The sequence below is a fragment of the Anoplopoma fimbria genome, chromosome 18, assembly GCF_027596085.1.
Source record: "Anoplopoma fimbria isolate UVic2021 breed Golden Eagle Sablefish chromosome 18, Afim_UVic_2022, whole genome shotgun sequence".
In the NCBI taxonomy this organism is placed as follows: Eukaryota; Metazoa; Chordata; class Actinopteri; order Perciformes; family Anoplopomatidae; genus Anoplopoma; species Anoplopoma fimbria.
This window is the reverse complement of record NC_072466.1, coordinates 953,345-977,857: the sequence shown is the minus strand read 5'-3', so window position 1 is coordinate 977,857 and position 24,513 is coordinate 953,345. Positions and strand designations below refer to the sequence as shown.

Here is a 24,513-nt window from a genome sequence, read left to right as displayed (position 1 = left end):
CATCTTGATTCTTCCCCTCCTCTCCTGTCCTCCTCATTTCCTCTCCTCTTCCCTCATCTTGTTTTCTTTCCTCCTCATTTTGTCTTCTCTCCTTGTATCCCCTCCTCTCATCTTGTGTCCTCACCTCTCCTCCACGTTCCTCTCCTCCCGTTTCCTCTCATTTCCTCTCCTCTCCTTTCATCTTGTTTCCTCTCTTCTCTTGTCCTGTTTTTTTCATCCTCATTTCTTCACCTGTGTGTGTGTGTGTGTGTGTGTGTGTGTGTGTGTGTGTGTGTGTGTGTGTGTGTGTGTGTGTGTGTGTGTGTGTGTGTGTGTGTGTGTGTGTGTGTGTGTGTGTGTGTGTGTGTGTGAATATCCGATATCAAAGGGTGAGATAAGAGTGTTTGGGATTGGATGGGGTTTAAATCATGTAAACATTTGAAGTGTTTTTTCTTCATAATCAGATATCAGTAATATGTAAACAGGAAACAGGAGGAAGGGGAGATTGAACTAGTCCTAGTTTTTACTGTAGGATGTTTATTATATAATAATACGTGGAGCTTTTTAGAAAACATCTGGAATTAAATAAATCCTCATAGGAGAAATCTTTTTTTTTGATGTACGGTAAAACTACATCGTCCAGGAGGGATTCCTTATCTGAACTGAGACAGAATATCATAATTTTCTTTAACACAAGATCCAAGAAAACCAAAAAGTTCAGTGAGAAAAACACCAGATAAAACTGATACTGATACAGATAATACAGCCGGAGGACGATGTACAGATTAGACAAATTGCCGTTTGAGGGAGGCGGATCACTGATTAATTGCCTGAGTGATCAACGAAGTGGGCGATCGTAGATCTGCATGATTTATGAATATTAATCCTATTTTGTCTTCACACAATTAAATGAACATGAATCCTGCGATATTGACGTTTTAATATGCTCCTCTCGTAGGAAACTCTGCTGCATATCAAAGTAAAAGAGTACAATTAATTACTCGTTTGCACCATGAAAACGACTGAGTTCAGGTGAAGAAGAAGCGTTTTTAACTTGATTCAAAGATGTGTACTTAACGCTAAAAGAGGTCCGAATGTCCAAAGAGATTTTGTTGATTGTTGTGTCTTAAAAATGATATTAATTATAAACCTTCACTTTAATTGAACACTGGCTGTGGCTCCAAAGTTTTTCTCTTTCTATTCAATTCAACATTTTTATTGGAAATTCTGGTCGCACAGGAAAAATCATGACGAGTTAAAAACAAAGGTGGAAAACCAAGTGGAGCACAGGTGCTATAGTTCCACACACAGACTGTACGTAAGAAGTGGACGTAGTCATCACGACGTCACCTCATCAGTTAGTGGACTGATGTTTTGAGGCCTCGAGTTCGGCGGTTTCACCGTCGTTTCACCGTGACCATATATGGAGTGAGGAGGAGTGACGTAGAGACGCCGTATACGTCTCTGGTGTCGACCTGTCAATCAGTGTGTAGCCCCGCCCTAAAGCATCCCCTGCTTTATGGTCTGTTTGACTCTAAATGGAGCATCATTTACTAAATGAACATCATGCTGTATTGAAGAAGACTTGAAACTAGAGATTGAGACCATAAACTCATGTTTACAATGTTTACTGAGGGAATAAATCAAGAGAGAAGTAGAGTCATTTTCTCATAGACTTCTATACAACCAGAGGAGTCGCCCCCTGGTGGACAGGAGAGAGAATGCAGCTTTAACACAGGAAGCTTTGACTTCACTTTTGAACACACACACACACACACACACACACACACACACACACACACACACACACACACACACACACACATTGAGGCTCAGAGGTGAATGTTTATGGGAAACTTTTATTGGAATAAGAAACTTCCTCTGACATGTTGTTGCTCAGGAGCTCACACACTGAACGACAAGGAGACCATTCATGTTCTTTACCTTTACTCTCTCTCTGTGTGTGTGTGTGTGTGTGTGTGTGTGTGTGTGTGTGTGTGTGTGTGTGTGTGTGTGTGTGTGTGTGTGTGTGTGTGTGTGTGTGTGTGTGAAATCCGCCCTAACGAGTGACGGTAAATCTTGCTACTGTTGTTTTGACGGGTTGTTTGAGGACATAAATCTACATTACATTAGTATTTCTTAGATGTTGTCTTTTCCAGTCTTTATCCTTAATCTTTATGCCACGGTGCGTGGGTTATTTAAATATTAGGTGATATGAGGTCCACTCTGAACTCCGAGCTCATGACTCAGTTTACGATGACATCATGGCTGATTCCTGATCCACAACAACACCCTTATGTTCCAGGTCCTTTAAGGTTGTGTTATGTTTTGAGTGTTACAGATGAGCTGGTTCAGGAAGAAGAATATTATACTGTTTGGAAAGATGTGTCCGTAGGTAAAGTCCGTTTATCTGGAGGTAAACAAAATGTTTTTCGATTGCAAATAACTTTATTTTGCATCAAATCTTGTTATTATGGAAATTATTTATTAGGAATAAACCCTTTGAGTTGTAACATCTTGTTTTCAAGGGGGTCTTCAATAGACTATTATGCAAAACAGGCACGATTAGAAGACACATTTAACAAAAAACTAAAATAAAAACAAAATAATCAAAACGATAACAAATATGACAAAAAACTAAAATATAACAAATTAAAATAAAATATGAAATAATAAAAAGATTATTAATTGATACCAAATATGACAAAAAAATTAAAATAATAAATAGAAAAAAGATAAATTATGAAATAATAAGATTATTATTAATTGATAACAAATATGACAAAAAAGAATAATATTTAAAAAAATGAATTATGAAATATGAAACGATATGAAATAATAAACAAGATAATTAAACAAAACACAATATGACAGAGTAAAGAAATAATATATATATATATAATATGAAATGATAAATAAAATAACAAGATAATTAAATTATAACAAAACAAAACACAAAAAATAATAAGAAAAATAAAATACAAATAAATATAAATAATAAGCGGTCATACTCAAACAGAGCATTGTTTTAAAGGTTATAGAAAAGAAAAAAAATATTGAGAAGGATCAGTGTATTTTAGAGTTTATGAGGTACTTTTCTTTAAACGAAAGTGTAAAGATTTTTTTTTTTTTTATATATATATACAAGTGTTTATTTTTGTAATGAAATGAAGATAAAGTCTCAATGAAACACTGAACTAATAGTTTAATATGTTTGTTCTCCTCTTTCTTCCCTCCTCCTCCTCCTCCTCCTCCTCCTCCTCCTCCTCCAGGAACATGATCAAGTCCTTCTACTCAGCCAGTCTGCTGCTGGACGTCCTGTCTGTGTTTGGTGAATTGTCGGAGGAGGTGAGATAAAGCTTTTATCATCACACACCAGATTACAGTCAGAACTCCGGATGAGGCAGGAAGTCCCACCATAACTCTGTCAAATAAAAACCAGCTGCAGCATTTTTATCTTTTTACAAATGATCCAGAAATCCCCTGAAGACAGAAACAAAACAGAACAATCACATCAGTCAACTTGTTAACAAGTTTCTCTCTGAGACTGATAACGATTATGCGTCTGTGCCTCCAAACTGAAACTAAAACAGAAAAGAGAGACAGACTTAACGGTGCGTTCAGGTACTTTTTATCATCTGTGTCTGAAATCAACTTATTTTAGTTCACATTTTATCTGCCTTTTTGATCATTTAGACATAATTTAATGTAATAATAATATAAATAATAATGATAATAACCATATGTATATACACCTTTTAAAAAATGTTTTTTTACAAAGTGCTTTGACCGACAAAACAAATCAAAAGCAAGTTAATAAAACAACAAAAAGCTGAACAAAAATGTAAATACTGATGCCATTCAATGTCTGATATGTTTGCTCCAAAAACATTACATGCTTCGTAAGTTCTAGAGTCTGAATTATGCTCTGGTTTCTCAGGGGAGCCCAGTTATTTAGGGGGAGGAGGGTCCTGTACATGTTCATACATCCAAAAGTATACCACCACTAGACTTCAATTCATACTGGGAATACATTAGCCAACAAGGATACCAAACTCATCAAACATAACTTAATATTTTCCTCTAGACTTCCACTAACCTGTGGTGAGTCAGTCGTGACAAACTTCATTCAAACCCAAAGAACATTTTATTTAGAATTCTAATGGAGATCCGAAAGTTTGATAAGATCCCCAAATGTCACGCTGAAACATTTGAAATATATCTATTTTATGGAAAATGTATATTCATAAAAACATATATCATAACAAAATATAAAAGTTCACATTTTCGAATGTTGAAAAACATGTTTTAAATGAACTTAAAACTTCTTATTGGGAAACAAAATGCAGTTTTTTAAACCTGAAACAGTCAAGATTTATCAATAAATATGTGGACGGCAGACACATACACACACACACACACACACACACACACACACACACACACACCTATTCATCTGCGTATGAATGTGTGACTCACAGCAGCTCTTTCCCTACATCGTGTCCGAGTCACCCAGGAGCCATTAAAACATCAACAGGACACTTGCGTCCGTCCAGCTAACTGCTGCACTGATGGACACACACACACACACACACACACACACACACACACACACACACACACACACACACACACACACACACACAGACAATGGTTCCTCAGAGAGCAGCTGAGTGCTCTGCAGACAGACAGCAGTGATTGAGTTTCTGCAGTAGAAAGAGGTTTTCAGTCGGTGAGTTGAGTCGGTGTCACTGAATATAGAACTGTCATATAGAACCCACCAAGAGGGATCTACAAAGAACCCTTTTATATTCCAAGGGGTTTTCATATAGAACCCAAAAGAGCTGGGGCTGATGTGGTGCAGGTTAACCCACAACCTTCATGGTTCTCCGTCACAGTTTTTCTCTTTAAACACCCATAGTTTCAACCACCTTTGAAGAACCCTTTCTTCCAGGTAAAGATTGGTGTAATGTGATCTCTCCTCCAAGTTCCAGTTAGAACCCAGCATTTTAAATGTGCTCCTGGTATAAATAGACACATCCTCCTGGCAGTTCAAGTTCCATTCTGAACGCTCAAAGTACCACTTAACCCTTTGTGGGTCGAGGCCCTTCAGAAGAAACACAGTGACATCATCCACATCTGCAGCAACCCTGGCGGAGGCCGTGTGGAGCTGTAGGAGGTTATCTCCCGTTCACGCTACAGAGAAAAGGCATTTATGGTCGGCTCTTTACGGGAGGCTGCAGATAATCTGAGGAAAGGCCAGATCTAAAGAAAGATACTCCAACAAACCCTTTGGAAACTAGTATCCAACATCTGGAATCGTATAACTAGAATTTCCTAGAGATTCCTACATCCCACTCAAATCAGTCTTCAAACTGAATACATGTTTACTAAAAGGATGGAGTTTAAAGCTGGTAGCATTTCAGACCAGTCATGTTTTATTTATGTTTTATAAAACCAGCTTTTGTCACCAAATAGAAGATCTAACAGATAATGGTTTGTTGACTGATGTTATGAAGCATTGAGTTCGATGTTTTGGTCGTTGCCATGTTGTTGTTTTTTGCAACCAGTGAACAGGAAGTGACCATATACGGACTGAGGAAGAGTGACGTAGAGACAGTATTTCTTATTTTGAAAGTGTTCAGACGTGTTCCACAGTCAGAGTCACCACTCACAGCTGGATGTATCTCTGGTGTCGACCTGTCAATCAGTGTGTAGCCCCGCCCTAAAGCATCCCCTGCTTTATGGTCTGTTTGACTCTAAATGGAGCATCATTTACTAAATGAACATCATGCTGTATTGAAGAAGACTTGAAACTAGAGATTGAGACCATAAACTCATGTTTACAATGTTTACTGAGGGAATAAATCAAGAGAGAAGTAGAGTCATTTTCTCATAGACTTCTATACAACCAGAGGAGTCGCCCCCTGGTGGACAGCAGAGAGAATGCAGCTTTAACACATGAAGCTTTGACTTCACTTTTAAGAACCAGATGTTGCCGCCTGGTTTTACAGTATAAACTAGATTTAGATCAATAAATAGTCAGGGCGTCCGATATAAATCCCTTATTGGTCAGGATACAGTCTGAAGCATCAACGCCACTGATGGATACTCAATTTGAATCTCTTTTCTTCAGGTGGCTTCCTTAAATGCTGTATATTGTATTTTATTACGCTTAGTATTCATACTGTGGTAACACATACCTCCCTGTGAGGCAGAACTCCTGTTTGTTGATGTATAATTAAATATCTTCACACTGAGTCACCTTTCTCCTGAAATGTTGGAACAGGGACGTTCAAGTTCCCGTCCCTCCGTGGCGTGGCGGGTGTAATGACCCAGCCGTGTTGTTGCAGTGATTAGAAGTGACTACCTTTAGCAACTCTCATATTTGTTTTCAACGTTGACCCTGAGGCTGAACAAACAGCGTTACCACAGAAGGAACCTTGGCGCTCCGGTCAGCCATTGTTCCTGAGCTGCTGCTGAGAACCGGCCACTTATCTGTCCGGAGCAGCGGTTTCTCCATTCTCTGTTATCAGCCTCATGTCAGCGTCTCTTTACCTCCTCAACTCTGTTCACCTTCCAAACACGCTTTCAAACACCCAGTTTACCAAGTAACTGACCCACTTCTTAGACCCGGCTCCCACCATTAAGGGCTGGGAGGATGTGTTCATCTCCGGATCAATACTATCAGGATACTTTGGTGAAACTTTTATCTGTATTGTAATTTTTACGTACTGTATTCTCCAAGGATTGCAGCTTTTGTTTACTATTTTTAAATAAGACAGTGAGACTAGAATAAGACTTTTACTTTGGAAAATATCTAAATTGATACAATATAAACATTTAACTTTCTCTAAATGTCCAGAACTCAAATATATTATCATTGTCAGAAATTATTTGTTATTTAAATCTAAGGTATTTTCTTTTAATTCAAAAGGGACACAGGAAACCTTTTGTTTACGCCTTATTTTGAAAAAAGTACTGACACATGCATCACAGTTTCCCTTTAAGTCTACTTCTTATTACCCCAAAACCAGCACAAACTTACCCTCACCCTCTTTACATACCCGTTACGTTTATTTAGACTTATCAATTTATCTTTTAATTATTTATCTGTTTTTATATAAGAATCTTAGGTTTCTAGAGACTTTTACTTTGAAAAATCTCTAAATTGATACATTCAAAATGTATGACTTTCTCCATGTATGTAGTCAAAGATGTCCTGAACTCAAAGATTTTAGTAAATGTCAGGATTTATTTATGTTATGCTATTTCCAGCATCCCCAAAAATCAGAGAAGAAATGTAATTTCTCTCACAATTAAGTGGAATTTCCTTTGTTTTATTTAAAAGCGACACAGGAAACATGTTTTATACTTCTGAGAATATAATCAAATGAATTGTAATTTCATTAGTTGTTTGTATATTCCCTCTTTGTTAACACGTTATTATGAAAACTGTATCTAAGTTTCCCTTAAAGTCTACATCACGACCTATAACATCCCTTCTTCTCCGCCTGTCTTCCAGAACATCCAGCACAGGAAGTACGCCCGCTGGAAGGCCACCTACATCCACAACTGTCTGAAGAACGGAGAGACGCCTCAGGCCGGACCCATCGGCATGGACGAGGACGGGGAAGGAGGTGGGACACACACACACACACACACACACACACACACACACACACACACACACACACACACACACACACACACACACACACACACACACACACATCCTTATACAACTGTTTGTATGATATCTTATCAAAAGTTACTCCTCATTTTGTTGTACGTTTTCTAGCAACACGTTTAAATTTCCGCTCGTTACATAAATACAGTCCTTCAAAATAAAACGTACAGATGTGTTGCTACTGAAGTACAGAAGTTACGTGACAGATAAATCAACGTTAACTTCCTGTCTCAAGAACAAACAACGTTCTTCTTGCTGAAATATTTTTGTTTGTTTGTTTGTTGGATCCATCCACCTCACAACCCGCCCTGTGTGTTTTTGTGGTTTTCATACTTTGTCATTCATGATTACTTTAATAACATTTAAAATCATTTTGTGTAATATCTACGAATTACACCCATTCTTTTTCGTAGGTTTTGCTACGAATACTGGATGAAACCAGTCTGCAATCATTTCATTCTCTCTCTCCCAAACACAAACTGACTTCAGACGTAAGAACGCGTTTCTAATCTGCTCTCTGCACAGTTCTTATCTCCTGAAGTCTACTGCAGGGCTTTCCTGAACCAGAGTCACACACACACACACTTCTACACACACCTAGACGACAAAGGGAGTTGGCCTCAGTGCTCTCTTAAAGGGCCTGTGTGTGTGTGTGTGTCTGTGTGTGTGTGTGTGTGTGTGTCTGTCTGTCCTGGCCCTCCATGTTTGTTAATGCGCTTGTTATTTCTTTAACTTTTCCTCCGCTCCCGTTCATATCCGTGCAGATCGACTCTGAGTCTCTGACCTTTATCTTGTTGAAACGCTCTCGGCCTCTCATGCCGGGCTTCCTCCATAAAACTTGACCTTTAGTGGAAAGAAAAGCTCAGGAAAACTAGATCAGGAGGAGATTGACTGAATACTGAACACAACAAAATGTCCGTCGCCACCGCCGCCTTGAAAGTTCATCTCATTCTGAAGAAGTAAACTGTGGGAAAAATAAAACAGGAAACTAAACTTTTGTTTGGCCGCCACAGCGTCGGTTTCTTCTAGTCGTTCTCCGATTTTAGCAGCAGGCGAGGTCTGTTTGACTCTAAATGGAGCATCATTTACTAAATGAACATCATGCTGTATTGAAGAAGACTTGAAACTAGAGATTGAGACCATAAACTCATGTTTACAATGTTTACTGAGGGAATAAATCAAGAGAGAAGTAGAGTCATTTTCTCATAGACTTCTATACAACCAGAGGAGTCGCCCCCTGGTGGACAGGAGAGAGAATGCAGCTTTAACACATGAAGCTTTGACTTCACTCGGTAGAGCCGGAGCTTCTTCTTCCCGTTGTGAGGTCGCCATCTGGTTTTCTAGTTTATAATGTTTGTAATCTTAATATGTATAGAAGCATGTCAGCAGACGTCTATATTGAGGTGAACAAAGCTCAGAGGTTCAGTCTGACAGAAACGTCTCTGGTCAGATGTTTCATGTCGCCTCCCTTCCTCTCTTCTCACGTTTCTCGTCAAACAGACCAATAACAGCCTCAGAGCGGTGATGTGTCATTTCTAGAATTGAGAACAGCTGCCAGTTGAGAGTTTGTCCTCTTTGGTTTGGAACCTCTGGAACCTCTGGAACCTCTGGAGCCTTCAGAGCAGAGAACGTCTCCTGTTTGACCTCTGAGTCGACCTCCAGCTACAGATCATGATGAAGAACCACAACAACAAGAGTCCAGATCATCTCAGAGGAGTCAATATGATGACATCACTGACACAGAGACCCCAGTGCATCCTGGGAGAGGGAGAGAAGGAGATAGGGAAAGGAGGAGAGGGATAGAAATGGAGAAGGAAAGAACAAAAGAGAGGGAGTGGGTTAAAGAGTGAGAGACGTTAGAGGAGAATAACAAAAAAGAGAGTGATGAAGTAAAGAGTGCACACACACACTTAGTTACGGTGTGTGTGTGTGTGTGTGTGTGTGTGTGTGTGTGTGTGTGTGTGTGTGTGTGTGTGTGTGTGTGTGTGTGTGTGTGTGTGTGTGTGTGATTACTGTACATGCAGCTGAGGGTTCCTCAAGGTGATGATGTCATAGCGATGTTTGGGTCAAACACACACACATGTACGTGCAGAGAGAGAGAGAGAGAGGGCGTGGACGAGCAGCTGTTCTTTATTTCGGTGATGAATTCATCCTCATCAGCTGGGTGAAGCTGAGCGATGCGTTCAGGGTCTCCTCCTCAGGGACGGTAAACGCGGGCCTGCCTCATCAGGTGTTCATGTCAGCATGCATTCCTGTTCGTCTCCTCGAGGGGGGAGAGTGACGAAACCTCCAGCCCTCCAAGTGAAACCTTCAGTGAGCCAGATGTTCAGGGTCGCACGAGGCCCGGATTAAGTCACCGCGGAGGAGAGGATCCACATGAGGAGCTCCAGAAGGTCCTCAGAGTGTTCTCCTGTTAAAGAGGGAGACCAGAGAGGGATGACATCTCCTCCTGAGGAGCTCATCGTTTATGTTATTTAAGGGAGGACGTTAACAAGGAGAACCAAAACCAAAACAATACCGTTTTAATTATTTAATTTAAAGGAATTATTCGCAGATTTCAACAATAAATGTATGTATGTTAAATATTTATAGTGTTTATTTGCTCATAAAAAAGAGTTAGTGTTAGGAAGTTAAACATCCCATAATTAATCTCTAATATCTATTTTATATTAGTGTGAAAACATCTCCTTCAAACTACTGGATTTATTCTAGTTTATCACCAACTCTACATTTTACAGATTACATGTGAACACATCATGATAACGTTATAATTTACCTTCAACCAATACTCATTTTCACTGAACAGAGCCTGAACGCATCATAACGAACCTCCGTTAACGTTACCTGTTAGCGGTGCTGCTAACGTTACTAGCTCTCCTCCTGTTTACAATGTAACATTATCAACATTATTATATATATATATGTGTTCCAGTAACTCACTGGATCTGACTATATCGTTGGCAACATTTTACATTACATTACATTACATTACAGTCATGTAGCAGAGGCTTTTCTCCAAAGCGACTTACAGTCAGTAGTATGTTACATATCATTCACCCATTCACACACTGATGACTACCATCAAGGTGCCACCATCAGACTCTAACTAACATCCATCATCAGTCCACACCGATGGCCTTCAGGAGCAACTTGGGGTTAAGTGTCTTGCCCAAGGACACATCGACTGCCGAAGCCGGGTATCGAACCACCGACGCTCTGATTGGAGAACTACCTTGCTCTCCACTACGCCACAGCCGCACATTTCACAACTCTTTCAATACGCAACAACTTGTTCCCAGAACACATTCTTTATATTTTTACAACTCAGGGGTGGAAGTTGTTTTCTCGCTCCACCCTCCTCCCCCTTCCTCCCATCCAATAGAAAGTCAGAGCAGAGCAGCAGTGAGACAATGCTCTTTATGTTAGTACCACTGCAGAGTGTGTGTGTGTGTGTGTGTGTGTGTGTGTGTGTGTGTGTGTGTGTGTGTGTGTGTGTGTGTGTGTGTGTGTGTGTGTGTGTGTGTGTGTGTGTGTGTGTGTGTGTGTGTGTGTGTGTGTGTGTGTGTGTGTGGTTCACTGCAGTGTCCAGAGCCTGCTGTAACCCAGAACTTTGTGAAATGTAAAGACGGATCTGGACTATTGATTATGATTCTGTCTCTCTCCATATTTACATTCCTTAATTAGAAACAACCTTAAGAAATAATAGAATAAGTTAATGTCGTGGAACATCTATGTGGCTGGGTTAGTTAGTCTGCGTTATTAAATAAGGTTTAGGGCTGAAACCAAAGACGTAGTCGCCACAACGATGTCTTGAAGCCTGAATTCTGCGTTTTCTCCGTCGCCATCTTGTTTTTTCTTTGCAACCAGTGAACACCAACCCCGCCCTAAAGAATATTCTATTTAGTGCATTTTTGAATATTTGATCTATCATTTATTATATAACATGTCAAGCAATATTGAAAAAAAGAGCCAATGTAAACATCTTCAAATTGCACAGTTTGTGCGACCAAACCCCAAAGATTCAAACTACATGAAGCTGAAACTATTAGTTAGTAGATTAATTAGTTGATCTACAAAAAATTAATCAGCACCTGTTTTTATTAATCCGTTAATAGTTTTGCAAACATTTGATGGATCCAACCTCTCAAATATGAGGATTTTATGCTTCTTGGATCGGGAGGAGATTGACTGAATACTGAACACAACAAAATGTCCGTCGTCGCCGCCGCCTTTAAAGTTCATCTCATTCTGAAGAAGTAAACTGTGGGAAAAATAAGACAGGAAACTAAACTTTTGTTTGGCCGCCACAGCGTCGGTTTCTTCTAGTCGTTCTCCGATTTTAGCAGCAGGCGAGGTCTGTTTGACTCTAAATGGAGCATCATTTACTAAATGAACATCATGCTGTATTGAAGAAGACTTGAAACTAGAGATTGAGACCATAAACTCATGTTTACAATGTTTACTGAGGGAATAAATCAAGAGAGAAGTAGAGTCATTTTCTCATAGACTTCTATACAACCAGAGGAGTCGCCCCCTGGTGGACAGGAGAGAGAATGCAGCTTTAACACATGAAGACTTGGATTCACTTTTCAGAACCATATCAAGCTGCGGTTCTTTAATTGCATCCACCTACGTCACTGTCATTTCTTATGACTCTGGACGCAGGAAGAAAAACCGATTTTGCAGCTTTGCCACAGATACATATTTACATTATATTAATTATTCTAACGTAGCTCTTAAAGAGTAAACCTCTTCCTCCACGTGTTCGCTGTGAGTCTCCTGACGGACTGGAGGAACTGACTGCAGAGCTCAGAAACATTATCACAAGTGGCCTTTGGCACGACACTCAGCCACTAATTGTCCCAGAGGACCTCTGAATCATCTCGCTGTAAACAAGGGAGTCTTCTTCAGGGCGACAGGAAGCTGGACGCTTCTGGTCCGAACTGGACACACAGGCTGCTCATTCACACATTTCTACATTTCTATTCCTTTAGAATAAAATAAAAGCCTCTAAATGGTGTTTTTATTCACTAGCAGGGTGGTCGTTCCAACAATAATCTATAACTTTTGTTCATAAATTTGCTGTTGGTAGTTCAGGGAACTTAAATTTACCTTTTCATTAGTAGTTTCAGTTTAGAATTTCTGTATTTTGTGTGCAACAGTTACAGACAAACAAATAGTAAAAATATAATAAAAATACACGCAGAAAACATTTTCTTTTCATATTTTTTATGCTTTTAAAGTTGAAAAGGAAAGTTAAATCACTGCACAACAAAGACCTTTTTCTATATCTGTTAATCTTTTAACTAAAACTGAAAAGAAAATTTGCTTTTACATAATATAAAAACAATCTTAAACTTCTCTGAAAACAAAAAATAGATGAAGTTAAAGGAAAACTGCAAATTTATTACATTTTGTCCAACAACTTCATTTCTATAAGTTATAATAACATTTCAATCACCACATTAATAGCTGAAATCTTCATTAATCATCAATCAAACAGGTTTTAAACAGTTCATATGGATAAAATGAACTTTATTTTGAAGGTAAGCGTTCTGCTTCCTGCACAGTAAAACCTGTGAGCACAGTGAGAACAGTAGGTCAGAGTTGACTCTGAGGGATGTTTTCATCTGGTAGTTTGGATCATAACTTTACTGCTCACATTCTTTCTCCCATAAAACACAGAAGGGAACTCGGAGAGCGCAGACGTCCAACGTTTCCATGAGTGAATAATAACGCGTGTATCCGCTCGGTGACTCGGACACGCTCCAAACGTTAACGTGTTCCTTGTTGGCCTACGACGCACATTTCCACCAAGTCTCAGGAAAACAGTTTTTCTGTATTCCTGCAGATAAACAGAGAAATAAACTAAAGTGAAAACAAAACTGGTAGAGGATCATATGGAATATAAAACAGCTGTTGAAACTGATGAAAAATGATTTTCTTTAATTCTTTCTGATAGATCTCTCTTATTGTTGCATCTTTTTAAATTAACTTTAGTCTTAATCCAGTCTGACAAATAAATGAACTCTTCCCAAACAAATATTCTGCATCTTTATTCATGTTTTATTATTTTTTCCCCCAAACAGACTCATAAAGACACTTATAAACGAATAACTTTGACTCTAATGTAACGTGTCTTTCATTTAACAAACCTCACAGTCTCCTGTCAGTTTTGCTAACGTCTCACTTCTGCTGTCACCCCGAGTCCAGATGTGACTCCACAGAGGAGAAAGTACAGTTTCATCTTTCTCTGTATAAACACAGTCTAACAGTTTAATGACGTTTGCTGAGTGTCAGATCTCCTCCTAATGCCCGTCCGCCTTCCTGCCTGTAACTCGGTAATGACAGAGGTCGGAGCTGAGCGTTGGTGTCGAATACAGCCGCCGTCTGCAGATCCAGCCAAAGCTTTTTAATCTGTGAAAATCTCTCTGTCTGTCAGGAGATGTGTGGTTTTGTTTCTGTGTGTGAGATGTGGCTGCAGAGAGAGAATGAAAAACACCACAAGACGTTCCTTTACTTCTCCTCTGTCCTTTTAAAGAGCATCTATGGTTCTGTTTTGGACCGATTCTAACTAAATATGTTGATAAAACATGTCAATAAATGTAATAAACAATGAACAAGCTCATTGCAGGAATGTTAAAATGATAATCCGTCATCGTCAGTAAAAACAATTTCTAAATTTCATATCTATGAATGTGATTTTCACACTTTATGGTCCTTCAGTTTATTCTCATTCTCATGAATTCTAATCATTTCCCCTAAACTCGTCTTGGACTCCCCATCGCATGGTTTATTTTCGCTGTGTGATGAAAGCGATCGAGGCCAAAAGAGACTCCTGAGGCAGAAATATTTCATTTCTACATTTTAGCTCCTCATTTCTTTTTAAGAGCAGAAAGAGCCGAGGGTTAGCAGTTACATGAATACATCAGCAATGAATCATTGTGCTGTCTATCCGAGAATTGTGATTTGTATACAGCTGCGTACAACTCATATGTTTTACTTTTGTTCTTATAGTAGTTGAGGAATAAAAACAGTAGAGGTGACGAGTCGGACACGACACCGACGTACCGAAGCGTCCTTTAAAATAATGAGTCGCATCAGGCTTTAAACTCCAATGTCTAAATTCAAACTAGACGCTCAGTGCAACTGATGTAAATCTCAACTATAGTTCTTTTGAAAGGATCCTCATGCAACGGTTTGTATGATATCTTATGAAAAACCTTACTCCCTGTTTTGGTGGGTTTTCCTACGAAAGTCCTGCAACACGTTTCAATTTACGCTTTTCTAGACAGATACATTCTTTTGAAAATAAACTTCTGTCTTCACAGCAAAAAATTGGTTAAGTAAAAGATGGTGAAATACTTAAAGTACTGAAAACCAGCTCTCTCTGATCACAGAACCTTTTTGAATCAGTGAAACAATCCAAGACCTGGTCGCTGATTCTAGAGGTCTGAAAAAAACAGACTGCAGCAACGGGACTTTCCAGAAACAATCTTCTACATCAAGCAGATTTGTTTTGAACCACTTTCGACCAAAGAAATAGTCCCTCTGAGTATCTAATGAACTGTGTGATGATTTCTAGTGTTGATTTGTTTTGTTGAGACCTCATTCTGTTCAGACCCTGAATCACTAACCCATCACAGTCGTCATATACTGGACCTGTAGAGTTCACTGATCTAACATCTGTCCTCGTCTCTTTCTCTCTGGTAGACGAGTACGGAGCTGAAGGTTTCTCCCACGGGGCCTCCTTCAGGGGAGGACCTCAGTCAGGGTCCTTTGAGGACCAGGACCAGAGTCTGGGACCGGGTGCCGGACCAGGGATCGGCTTTAGTCCAGGTCCAGGATTGGGGCCATCGGGTTCACCCACCACCAACTTCAATAACATCCACATCCCACCGGGGGCCCACGCACCAGCCAACACTCCCGCCGAGCTGCCTCCACCCACAGGTGAGCTTTGTTTCCTAAACCTAACTGTTGGTTTAGTTGTTTAACTGTTGGTTTTGTTGTCTAAACCTAACTGTTGGTTTAGTTGTCTAAACCTAACTGTTGGTTTAGACAGCTAAACCTAACTGTTGGTTTAGTTGTCTAAACCTAACTGTTGGTTTAGTTGTTTAAACCTAACTGTTGGTTTAGTTGTTTAAACCTAACTGTTTTAAACCTAACTGTTGGTTTTGTTGTCTAAACCTAACTGTTGGTTTAGTTGTCTAAACCTAACTGTTGGTTTAGTTGTCTAAACCTAACTGTTGGTTTAGTTGTCTAAACCTAACTGTTGGTTTTGTTGTCTAAACCTAACTGTTGGTTTTAACTGTTGGTTTAGTTGTCTAAACCTAACTGTTGGTTTAGTTGTCTAAACCTAACTGTTGGTTTAGTTGTCTAAACCTAACTGTTGGTTTAGTTGGTTAAACCTAACTGTTGATTTAGTTGTTTAAACCTAACTGTTGGTTTAGTTAGTTAAACCTAACTGTTGATTTAGTTGTTTAAACCTAACTGTTGGTTTTTAGTTGTAGTTAAACCTAACTGTTGGTTTAGTTGTCTAAACCTAACTGTTGGTTTAGTTGTCTAAACCTAACTGTTGGTTTAGTTGTCTAAACCTAACTGTTGGTTTAGTTGTTTAAACCTAACTGTTGGTTTAGTTGTTAAACCTAACTGTTGGTTTAGTTGTTAAACCTAACTGTTGGTTTAGTTGGTTAAACCTAACTGTTGGTTTAGTTGTCTAAACCTAACTGTTGGTTTAGTTGTCTAAACCTAACTGTTGGTTTCATTCATTCATAAAATCTGAATATGTTGAACTACGTTGTCACAGTTGCTCCTCTGATTTAAATCCTTCAGTCAAAGCAGCAGAAGAAGTCTGAGTCCAGCTGTGATGTGATTGCTGGAGCTAAGGGCGTGTCTGTTTGTCATGACTATCAGATAATAGTAATCATGATAATGGATCCCCGTGGTGCAGTTTAATGGGGATATTGGTGTGATCATTACTGGACTGGTGTTTCCATAGTCTCAGTATTCTCCCCCTTATCATCCCCTTCTCACTCGTTTCCCCTGATAACTGAGAGTACGTGACCGACCTGATGATACATAGTCCAATAACACACACAGCCCAAACACTTATTTTGGCGGAGTTCTCTTTCCTGTTTTTTGTTTTCATTGGAACAATTGGAAATTGTATCAAAATCACAGGAGGCAAAATATAATGTGTTAAAATTCATTTTCTCTTGTTTTATGCCTAATATAAGTCATAAAATCTGTATTTCTACAACAAATCTCCATATTTTCTCTTCTGTAAAACACTTTCAAATGTTTGCTGACTCTCCCTCTGATGAATCCATTTCACAGGGACTTTAAAGACATAATGTGTGTTAAAAATGACATTTTTTATATTAAATACTTTACTAAACAATAAACAAAGTTGTGTTATTGTTGACCAACAGAAGCAGTTAAACCAGTGCCTGTTCCCAGATCAGTGTCCAGTGTGGACCCCACGCTGATCCACGGCCAGCAGCAGGGTAAGAACACACACACACACACACACACACACACACACACACACACACACACACACACACACACACACTATAATAAACACACACACACACAATTCTAGCATGAGTCTTTTTTCTTATCTTATCTTTACTTTTCTTGTCTTTGTTATTGGTGAAACTAAACTAAAACTGATCAGAGAGCTGCAGCTGCATATATTTATATAAATATATATACTATAAACTATATATATACTATACTCTATCATATATATAATATTCCAGATCTGTGCGGTGGTTTCCCGTCTGCTGTGGATCAGATCTTAAAATACTGCTGCTTGTCATAAACGCCTCGGTTCTTCAGAGCCAGCACACATTTCTCACATCTCTTCGGGTCTCTGTGGTCCACGTGGGACCGGCCCGTTACTGCAGTGCAGACTGAGAAATGTGAAGCTGTGCATAGTTTGGACTGAATCCCTGACTCTGATCCAAAAACTCAAACACTGCTTCTAAATCCAGATTTCTTTCCATCATTAAACTCTCAGTCGTTATTTCTGTTCTTTTGGTTTTCTCACCCTGTTTTTTAATGTATACACTAAAGATGAGCTACACTTTCTACGCATTATAGCGCTCTCTTTACACACTTATGATTATTTGATTCATGTATTTTCTTGTATTAGATCATATGTTGTGTTATGAATGTGAATGTGTGCAAAAGCAAGCGGTGCTGATAGCTTCAAGATGAACGTATAAAGAAAAATACACAGATGTAGATTATAAGCCTCCTGTTCACTTAGTGTTACCATGGCGATCCTCAAACTGAATGATGTCATGTTAACAGTGAATGCTGGATCAGAATTAACCCTTTAAACCACCAAAGTAAACACAACAACACAAACAAACTAACCGACTGAGGCAGCAGTAGACCAGCACCTCCTGTGATCTGAGGTTAAATCAGTGTTTTTGTGAATGGAGTCTGGTGGCTAGATAACGGATTCAGTTTCCCTTCAGATAGGTCTGTCTGACAACAAGGTAAAGAGGTGAAAATATTCTAAATACAACTGATGTTGATTCTCTTAGGTGTTTAAAATACCTCCACAGCAGTACGTCTACTGTAGTAGTACACTGAGTATGTAGAAGTACCTCAAACATCCACTCTACTCAACGTATCTCTCAAAGTGGTCGTTTTAGCCTCAGGCCTCCGACTGTCTCATGGATGTCCTTCTGAGGACTTTCCTCTGATGTTCTTCAGCATCACAGAGGACACTTTAACATTTCAACACTTTTTCATGCAAAATGAATGTGTTTAGCATTTCAGGACTTTTCCAGTATTTAGAGTACTTGGTAGAAAAGACACGTCCAGTCTGTCCTGGGTGGTCTTTGAAGTCCACTTTGAAGTTTTTTGAAATGATCAAATGAAAATCTTTTCTTGTTTGCTTCGGGGTTCGATAGTATTTCACCGATTCTGAAACCAGTTTCACATCCAAATCCTTCCCATTCCAGCTTTATTTAAAGTCTTTTCTCTTCTGTAAAACAGTTTCAAATGTTTGATGAGTCACCTGTTGATGACTTCCTTTCACTGGGACTTTAAAGGTGAAATGTTTAATTACTAAATTAATTATAGTGTGTCATCACATCTAAATCCCTCCGAATCCCTCATGTGATCTAATCAGATTCAGCTTTGTAATATTCTTAACAAAAGTGAAATAGAACTAAAACTCACACTCACACACAGTAACATTTACACCATTTACTAGCACTGTTAGTGACTAAAAAAACTGCATATATGCGCTCATTTTGGTGGAGAAGACACCCCAAAGTGTGTGTTGGATAGAAATCCATTTTATTTACTTTATAGAAGAGATGAAGGCAGCTGATCCTGAGAAAGAAGTTGGATCAGACAGAAGGACGATAACAAGGCTTTATAGAAGTAACACTTCTGCTCTTCTGGACATCAGAAGATGTCAAATATCCTACAGAAGAAGTGACGCTGTAGAGATGGTGGTGGTGTTGATTGATTTCCCTCCATCAACAACTACGAGACACGTGGTTCAGTTACTGATAAATTGATCATTTTACATTTAGTCATGATAAACCCTGCTAGAGGGTGGAGACACGTTTATCCAGCAGAAGTCCTGAAGTTCTATAAGCTGACTCGTGAATGGAAGGTTGTTGGTTCAACTCTTAGATCAGCAGGATCTTTCTCGTTCCAGTCCTTCTTAACCACTGCAGAGCGTTTCGTTGGTTGTTGATTGTGTGCGTTCTCAATTAGACATGCATCATATCTGCTTCTGTCTCTTCTAGTGTAAAGAAACTTGTGGAGGGGAGCCGAGTGTTGTGGAAAAGGGGGTGGAGCAGTAAACTTAATCATAAGTCTACTGCTGTCGCTGTGAGTAAATGCCGTCCATTTACCATAAATGTATCTAACTTTTCAAGGTAGATGACAGCGTTTTAGATAAAGACTAATAAGCCTTCTGCTCACTCAGCTTGTCAGGTGAAACGATGCTAAATTCTTAGTGCAGTTCTTGAGCTGAATATTGGTGTTACAGTAGAAACATTTATTTTTCTACAAAGATAAGTATGCACGCTCAGCAGAACCCTTAACTGGATAAGTAGGTGAAATGAATATTTCAACCTCTTTGCATGATTTCCTTCGGACTGAGCTGCCAAAGCGTTGACGAGGAAAAACACTTTCTCTCCTCAGAGGGAGAATCCAGCAATTACATTTCTGTCTGATAGGTCTTAAAATTAAAAATTAAAAAAGCCTGTTTGAGCAGCACATTAAGCCTCCGTTCACGCAGAGAGCTCCATTAAAACATATTAAACAGCCCTGAAAGAAGAGGAATAAACGACCCAGAACACATTTGGATATCTGTTCTGCATTTTTCTTTTTGGGAGCCAAAGCATGAAACTTTATAATTCACTCTGTCAGCAGTCCTCTCTCAGCGGGGCTCCTCTGGTTCTCCTCTCTGGTTCTCCTCTCTGGTTCTCCTCTCTGGTTCTCCTCTCTGGTTCTCCTCTCTGGTTCTCCTCCCTGGTTCTCCTCTCTGGTTCTCCTCTCTGGTTCTCCTCTCTGGTTCTCCTCTCTGGTTCTCCTCTCTGGTTCTCCTCTCTGGTTCTCCTGCAGAGCAACAGAAATAAATACTCTTATACCTTTATCAAAGGAGCAGTCGCGGAAATGACATCTATTACTTTTGATCAATAGACCACTGAGATGGGTTTGTGCAAAGAGTTTTTTTAAGCATTTGTTACATCGTTCAACTGGGAGTCCTCTTTGAAGTTATGAATACTTTATTTTTAATTTGTGTATTTTACAACAAGATGTTCTTTTTGACTGATCCTACTCTACAGATGTAGTACATGTTCATATTTAGATTCCATAGCACAAACTGTTGCAGCGAGAATGAAACAACACAATTACTGATACTGAGTACAATTCAGGAAAAGGATTGTACAAATGTCAAATATGTCCCTCTGTAATGACAAATATCAGGTAAGTCCTTTGAAGCCCAAAACCCGCCGCTGGGATTGAAAAGCATGTTTTCTTTAAACAATCCTCAAAACTACACCGCTCATCCCAGAAAAAGCAACCAAAACTAAGTTTAAGTTAGGATAGTTCATCAACACATTTTATTCTACATGTCTCCTTTAAAATCTCGCCCCAAATAAACCGTTTGCTTTAATCAGATTCTGTAAAAAACATTAAATTCTGAGCTCCTCAGTGAAACTATGAAGACATGATTAATTCATCTGAGACCAGCAGTCTTGTGACAAAAATCTGAGAAACTTTGCCTTTTTGGTAACACTTTAAAAAATGTTTGTAAAATTCTGTCTTTTGACAGTTACTGGTTCATAAGTTGTATTATTGATCAACAAAATGTATGTGATGTTTAATGGTTTTATAAACTGAATATCTGAGCTTAGAACCAAAGTTTCCCACAAAGATCCAGGCTTCAAACAAAAACCTTTAACTTCTCACCAAAGTAGTTACAGTTTACCAAGTGTATACTTACTCCATAAAACTGGATATCTTGAATTTAATTTCTTTGATTTTTTTCAAAGCTGGTCAGACTTTGAAAGCAGTTTGAAGACTTGCCAATTGTAATCAACTAAGCAATAAAACTATTCATCATAGAAATAAATGAGAGATTAGTTGATAACAAGCAGCTGTATTGCAATACATTCCCTCTGTTTATTGTGTTATTTGTATTAATTATTTGAACTAAAGCTGATTTGTAAACTTGTTTAATTATTGATGCTGTGGTCTCTGGCTGTCTCCCATCTCTATATGGATTTCTCCTCACTTATTTTCCACTATTTCACCTCCTCCTCCTCTCTACCTCTTCCCATCATTGGGAGGATCCAGTCAGCATATTTTCTTTTTTTTTGCAGAAGAACAGAAACCAGCCAAGGGATTATGGGCACATGGTGCAACATTATTCAATCATTTTTTGTTCCTGTACTTCTCCAGGACATTTTTGTGTTTTATGAGTGTTACTCAGCCAGGAGAGTCATGATCTGGTGCTCTGCTCTGCTTCTCAAAGTGGACTCCAGAGACCTGCAGAGGTCCTTTATGGGGTCCCACCATGTCAACGTTAGAGTAGAAGAATCATTTGGTGTCATTGTTGTTTCATGTGCGAGACATTAACCCTGTGAGAGGAGGTCTGGCTGCGTGGATCTTTACATTTATCTCCTCCGGTGGAAGGAACGTTGAATCTTTAACGTCTGCCTGCTGTCGTTGGTTCGCCCCAAAATACACCAGTGACTCCCCAGTTTAACCAGTGCACACATCCTCACAAAGGAGATGCCAGCTGGTAAACCACATCTACAGTTACAAAAACAATTCATATTTTTGTCCTACTGAGCTCATAATAGGTTTAGTTTTTCTTAACTTAAAGTCGTTAACTTACCTGTTTATTAGTTACACCTTTAGCAAATTTCCCCGCTGCGGGACTAATAAAGGATTATCTTATCTCTTATCTTATCTTAAATAGAATCTGTTGCTTTACACCATTGGTTGCACTATTATTGGTGCATTCTGAGACGATATTCTGAACTTAAAAACAGCTGCAGATCTGGGTTGAATTCAAGGTGTCGGACACAAATTTAAGAGATATAACAATCAAATATAATCTAAATCATCCCCGTCTCCTAAATGTTTTGTTCCCAAACAACGAAACTGCTTTGTCATTTAGGTTTTTAGGGAAACATATTTTCTTTGTTTTAAATGCATGATTAACTTTGTAAACTGAAACAAAACTAATCAAAAAATAACAAATGTAATTTGTTGTTAGATATCATTGTTTGGCTTAAAATAAGAGCGTTTTTTACGTGAGTTAAGTTAGAATAAGTTAACGTAAATTTCACACTGGACCCAAACAGCGGTCTTCTGGGTAAAAGTCCTGTGTTTGTTTGACACATGACCTACTCTCTTAACACATAGTAATGTTACTCCTTATTTTTTGTGCTTTTTTCTACAAAAGTCCAGCAACACGAGTCCATTTCCTCACGTTACATGAATACAGTCTCTTCAAAATAAACTTCCGTCTTCACAGAAAACTATTTAGTGATGTTTAGGAAAAGATTGTGGTTTGTATTTAAATAACTACAGAAGTGCCGTTACTGAAGAACGGAACTTACAATAAATCAACTTTGACTTCTGGTTCCACATGAGGAACAAACATCGATGGAGGAAAGACCGTTTTTTTGTCGTTGAGTTGTGAACTTCTCTTTGTCAGAATTCTGTTGGTTTTAAACCTGCAAAGTGAGGACATTTTGAATTGTGTGGACATTTCTGAAAAATGGAAACTTGTTTAAAATATGAGCATGTTTTTTGGGGGGGAAATTAGGATTTTTTTAGAAAGTGAGAAGGTTTAAAAACATATTTTGAATATGTTGCAAAGCACCAGATCTTATCAGAGTCATTTAAAGGAAAACGTGTTGGAGCCATGCAGATGGTTTTGATTAAACTGGAGCTTAACCTCCACTGAACAGTTTAGATTCAGAAGATTTGTTCCAAAGAAAGTAGTTCTTACAAAACTGTTCCCAGCGTCTTCTGTGGATCATCCAGAGGAGCCAGGACCTTTAACATCAGACCCGTTGGGTTTGTTTCTCTACAGTTTAGAGGAACAAGCTTCATGCAGACTTAAAAATATACAAATAAATTACAGGTTCATATTTGGAGGTAGAAACCGTTTTCCAAACCCAGTTCCTCAAAAGCACAGAGATCTGCTGTAAAAAGTGTTCCTCAGTGATTCTGTGCTGTCAGACGTTTCCTGGATGTGAGTGATGTGAGTTCATGTGTTTGATATGGAGAGAGTGTCTCGTGTCTCGTGTTCACATCGAGCCACAGAGAGGAGGGATGGTTCCACTTAAAGACAGTCGTCTGGGGAGGGAAGGAGAGGAATTAGGATGCAGTGGAGGAAAGGATTAAAGGAGAGAAGGAGAGGAGATTCAGACAGAGAGAAAGAAGCCAACATCAGTTTGAGAGTTAGGAAATGAAAGAGAGAGAGAAGAATATGTTCCGCCAGAGCGCGTAAAGGCTGTGAATGAAATAAATCATTCAGATGTTTCTCGCATTGGTAATAAATTGAATTTTGTAAAAAGAAAAAAAAAAATGACAAAACATCCACCGTCTACGTTCCAATTCCTTTTCAAATTGAAACCCTTTTATTAGTCGAGGCTCCAGGCAGCACTTTTCTACTTTATTACCAATGCAGAATTTCTTTAATAGACTTCTTACTAGTTTAGCAACAAATGACACATTGACAGCTAATAAAGAACCCGAAAAGAGAGGATGTGGCGAGGAAGAGGAGACGAGACGGAGAAATCAGGGGGTTGAGCGTAGATGGAATAAAAGATGGAGAAGAGGAAAAGATTAAAACAGAAAGAGGAGGAAACAGAATGTAGAACAGCAAAGGAAGGAAAACAAGGAGACAAGGATAGGATGGTGATAAGAGGAGGCTCTACGTGGTCATCCACAGAAAGGAAAGCTTCTGGATGGATCTTTGAGGTTCTTTAAGGGTTTTCTGGGTTCTGTATGAGTCCATAATGCTCCACCCTCTTTAACGTGTTGTTGCTCCTCCAGAGACCCTGATGGGTGGAGGTCTGTGAGAGGAACAAGCTGCAGAAAGTTCAACATTGGATTTATTCACAGAGCGTTGTTTCTGGAGAACATCACGGAGACAGACAGACCTTCATGGAGCTAATCAGTAATTAATCACAAACAGAACAACAGAACGTATTCAGTGTTGTGTTCGTTGGCAGTGAAAGGGAAGTTTTATCAGATACTGTACTTTATAGAAATCAATATTTTGACACTGTGAATTAACAATAACATATATTAACAATAATACAAAGTTCAGT

At 38.9% G+C, this 24,513-nt stretch overlaps 1 protein-coding gene across 1 annotated transcript in view; it reads left to right on the top strand.

Moving 5' to 3' along the window:
• vta1 (vesicle (multivesicular body) trafficking 1) overlaps positions 1-24,513 on the top strand; it is a 47,931-nt gene that overhangs the window by 20,506 nt on the left and 2,912 nt on the right. The window contains exons 4-7 of the mRNA XM_054618567.1: positions 3,252-3,327; positions 7,505-7,619; positions 15,383-15,619; positions 17,101-17,175. Coding sequence (XP_054474542.1) covers positions 3,252-3,327; positions 7,505-7,619; positions 15,383-15,619; positions 17,101-17,175 — 503 coding nt within the window. The remainder of the gene's footprint in view (positions 1-3,251; positions 3,328-7,504; positions 7,620-15,382; positions 15,620-17,100; positions 17,176-24,513) is intronic.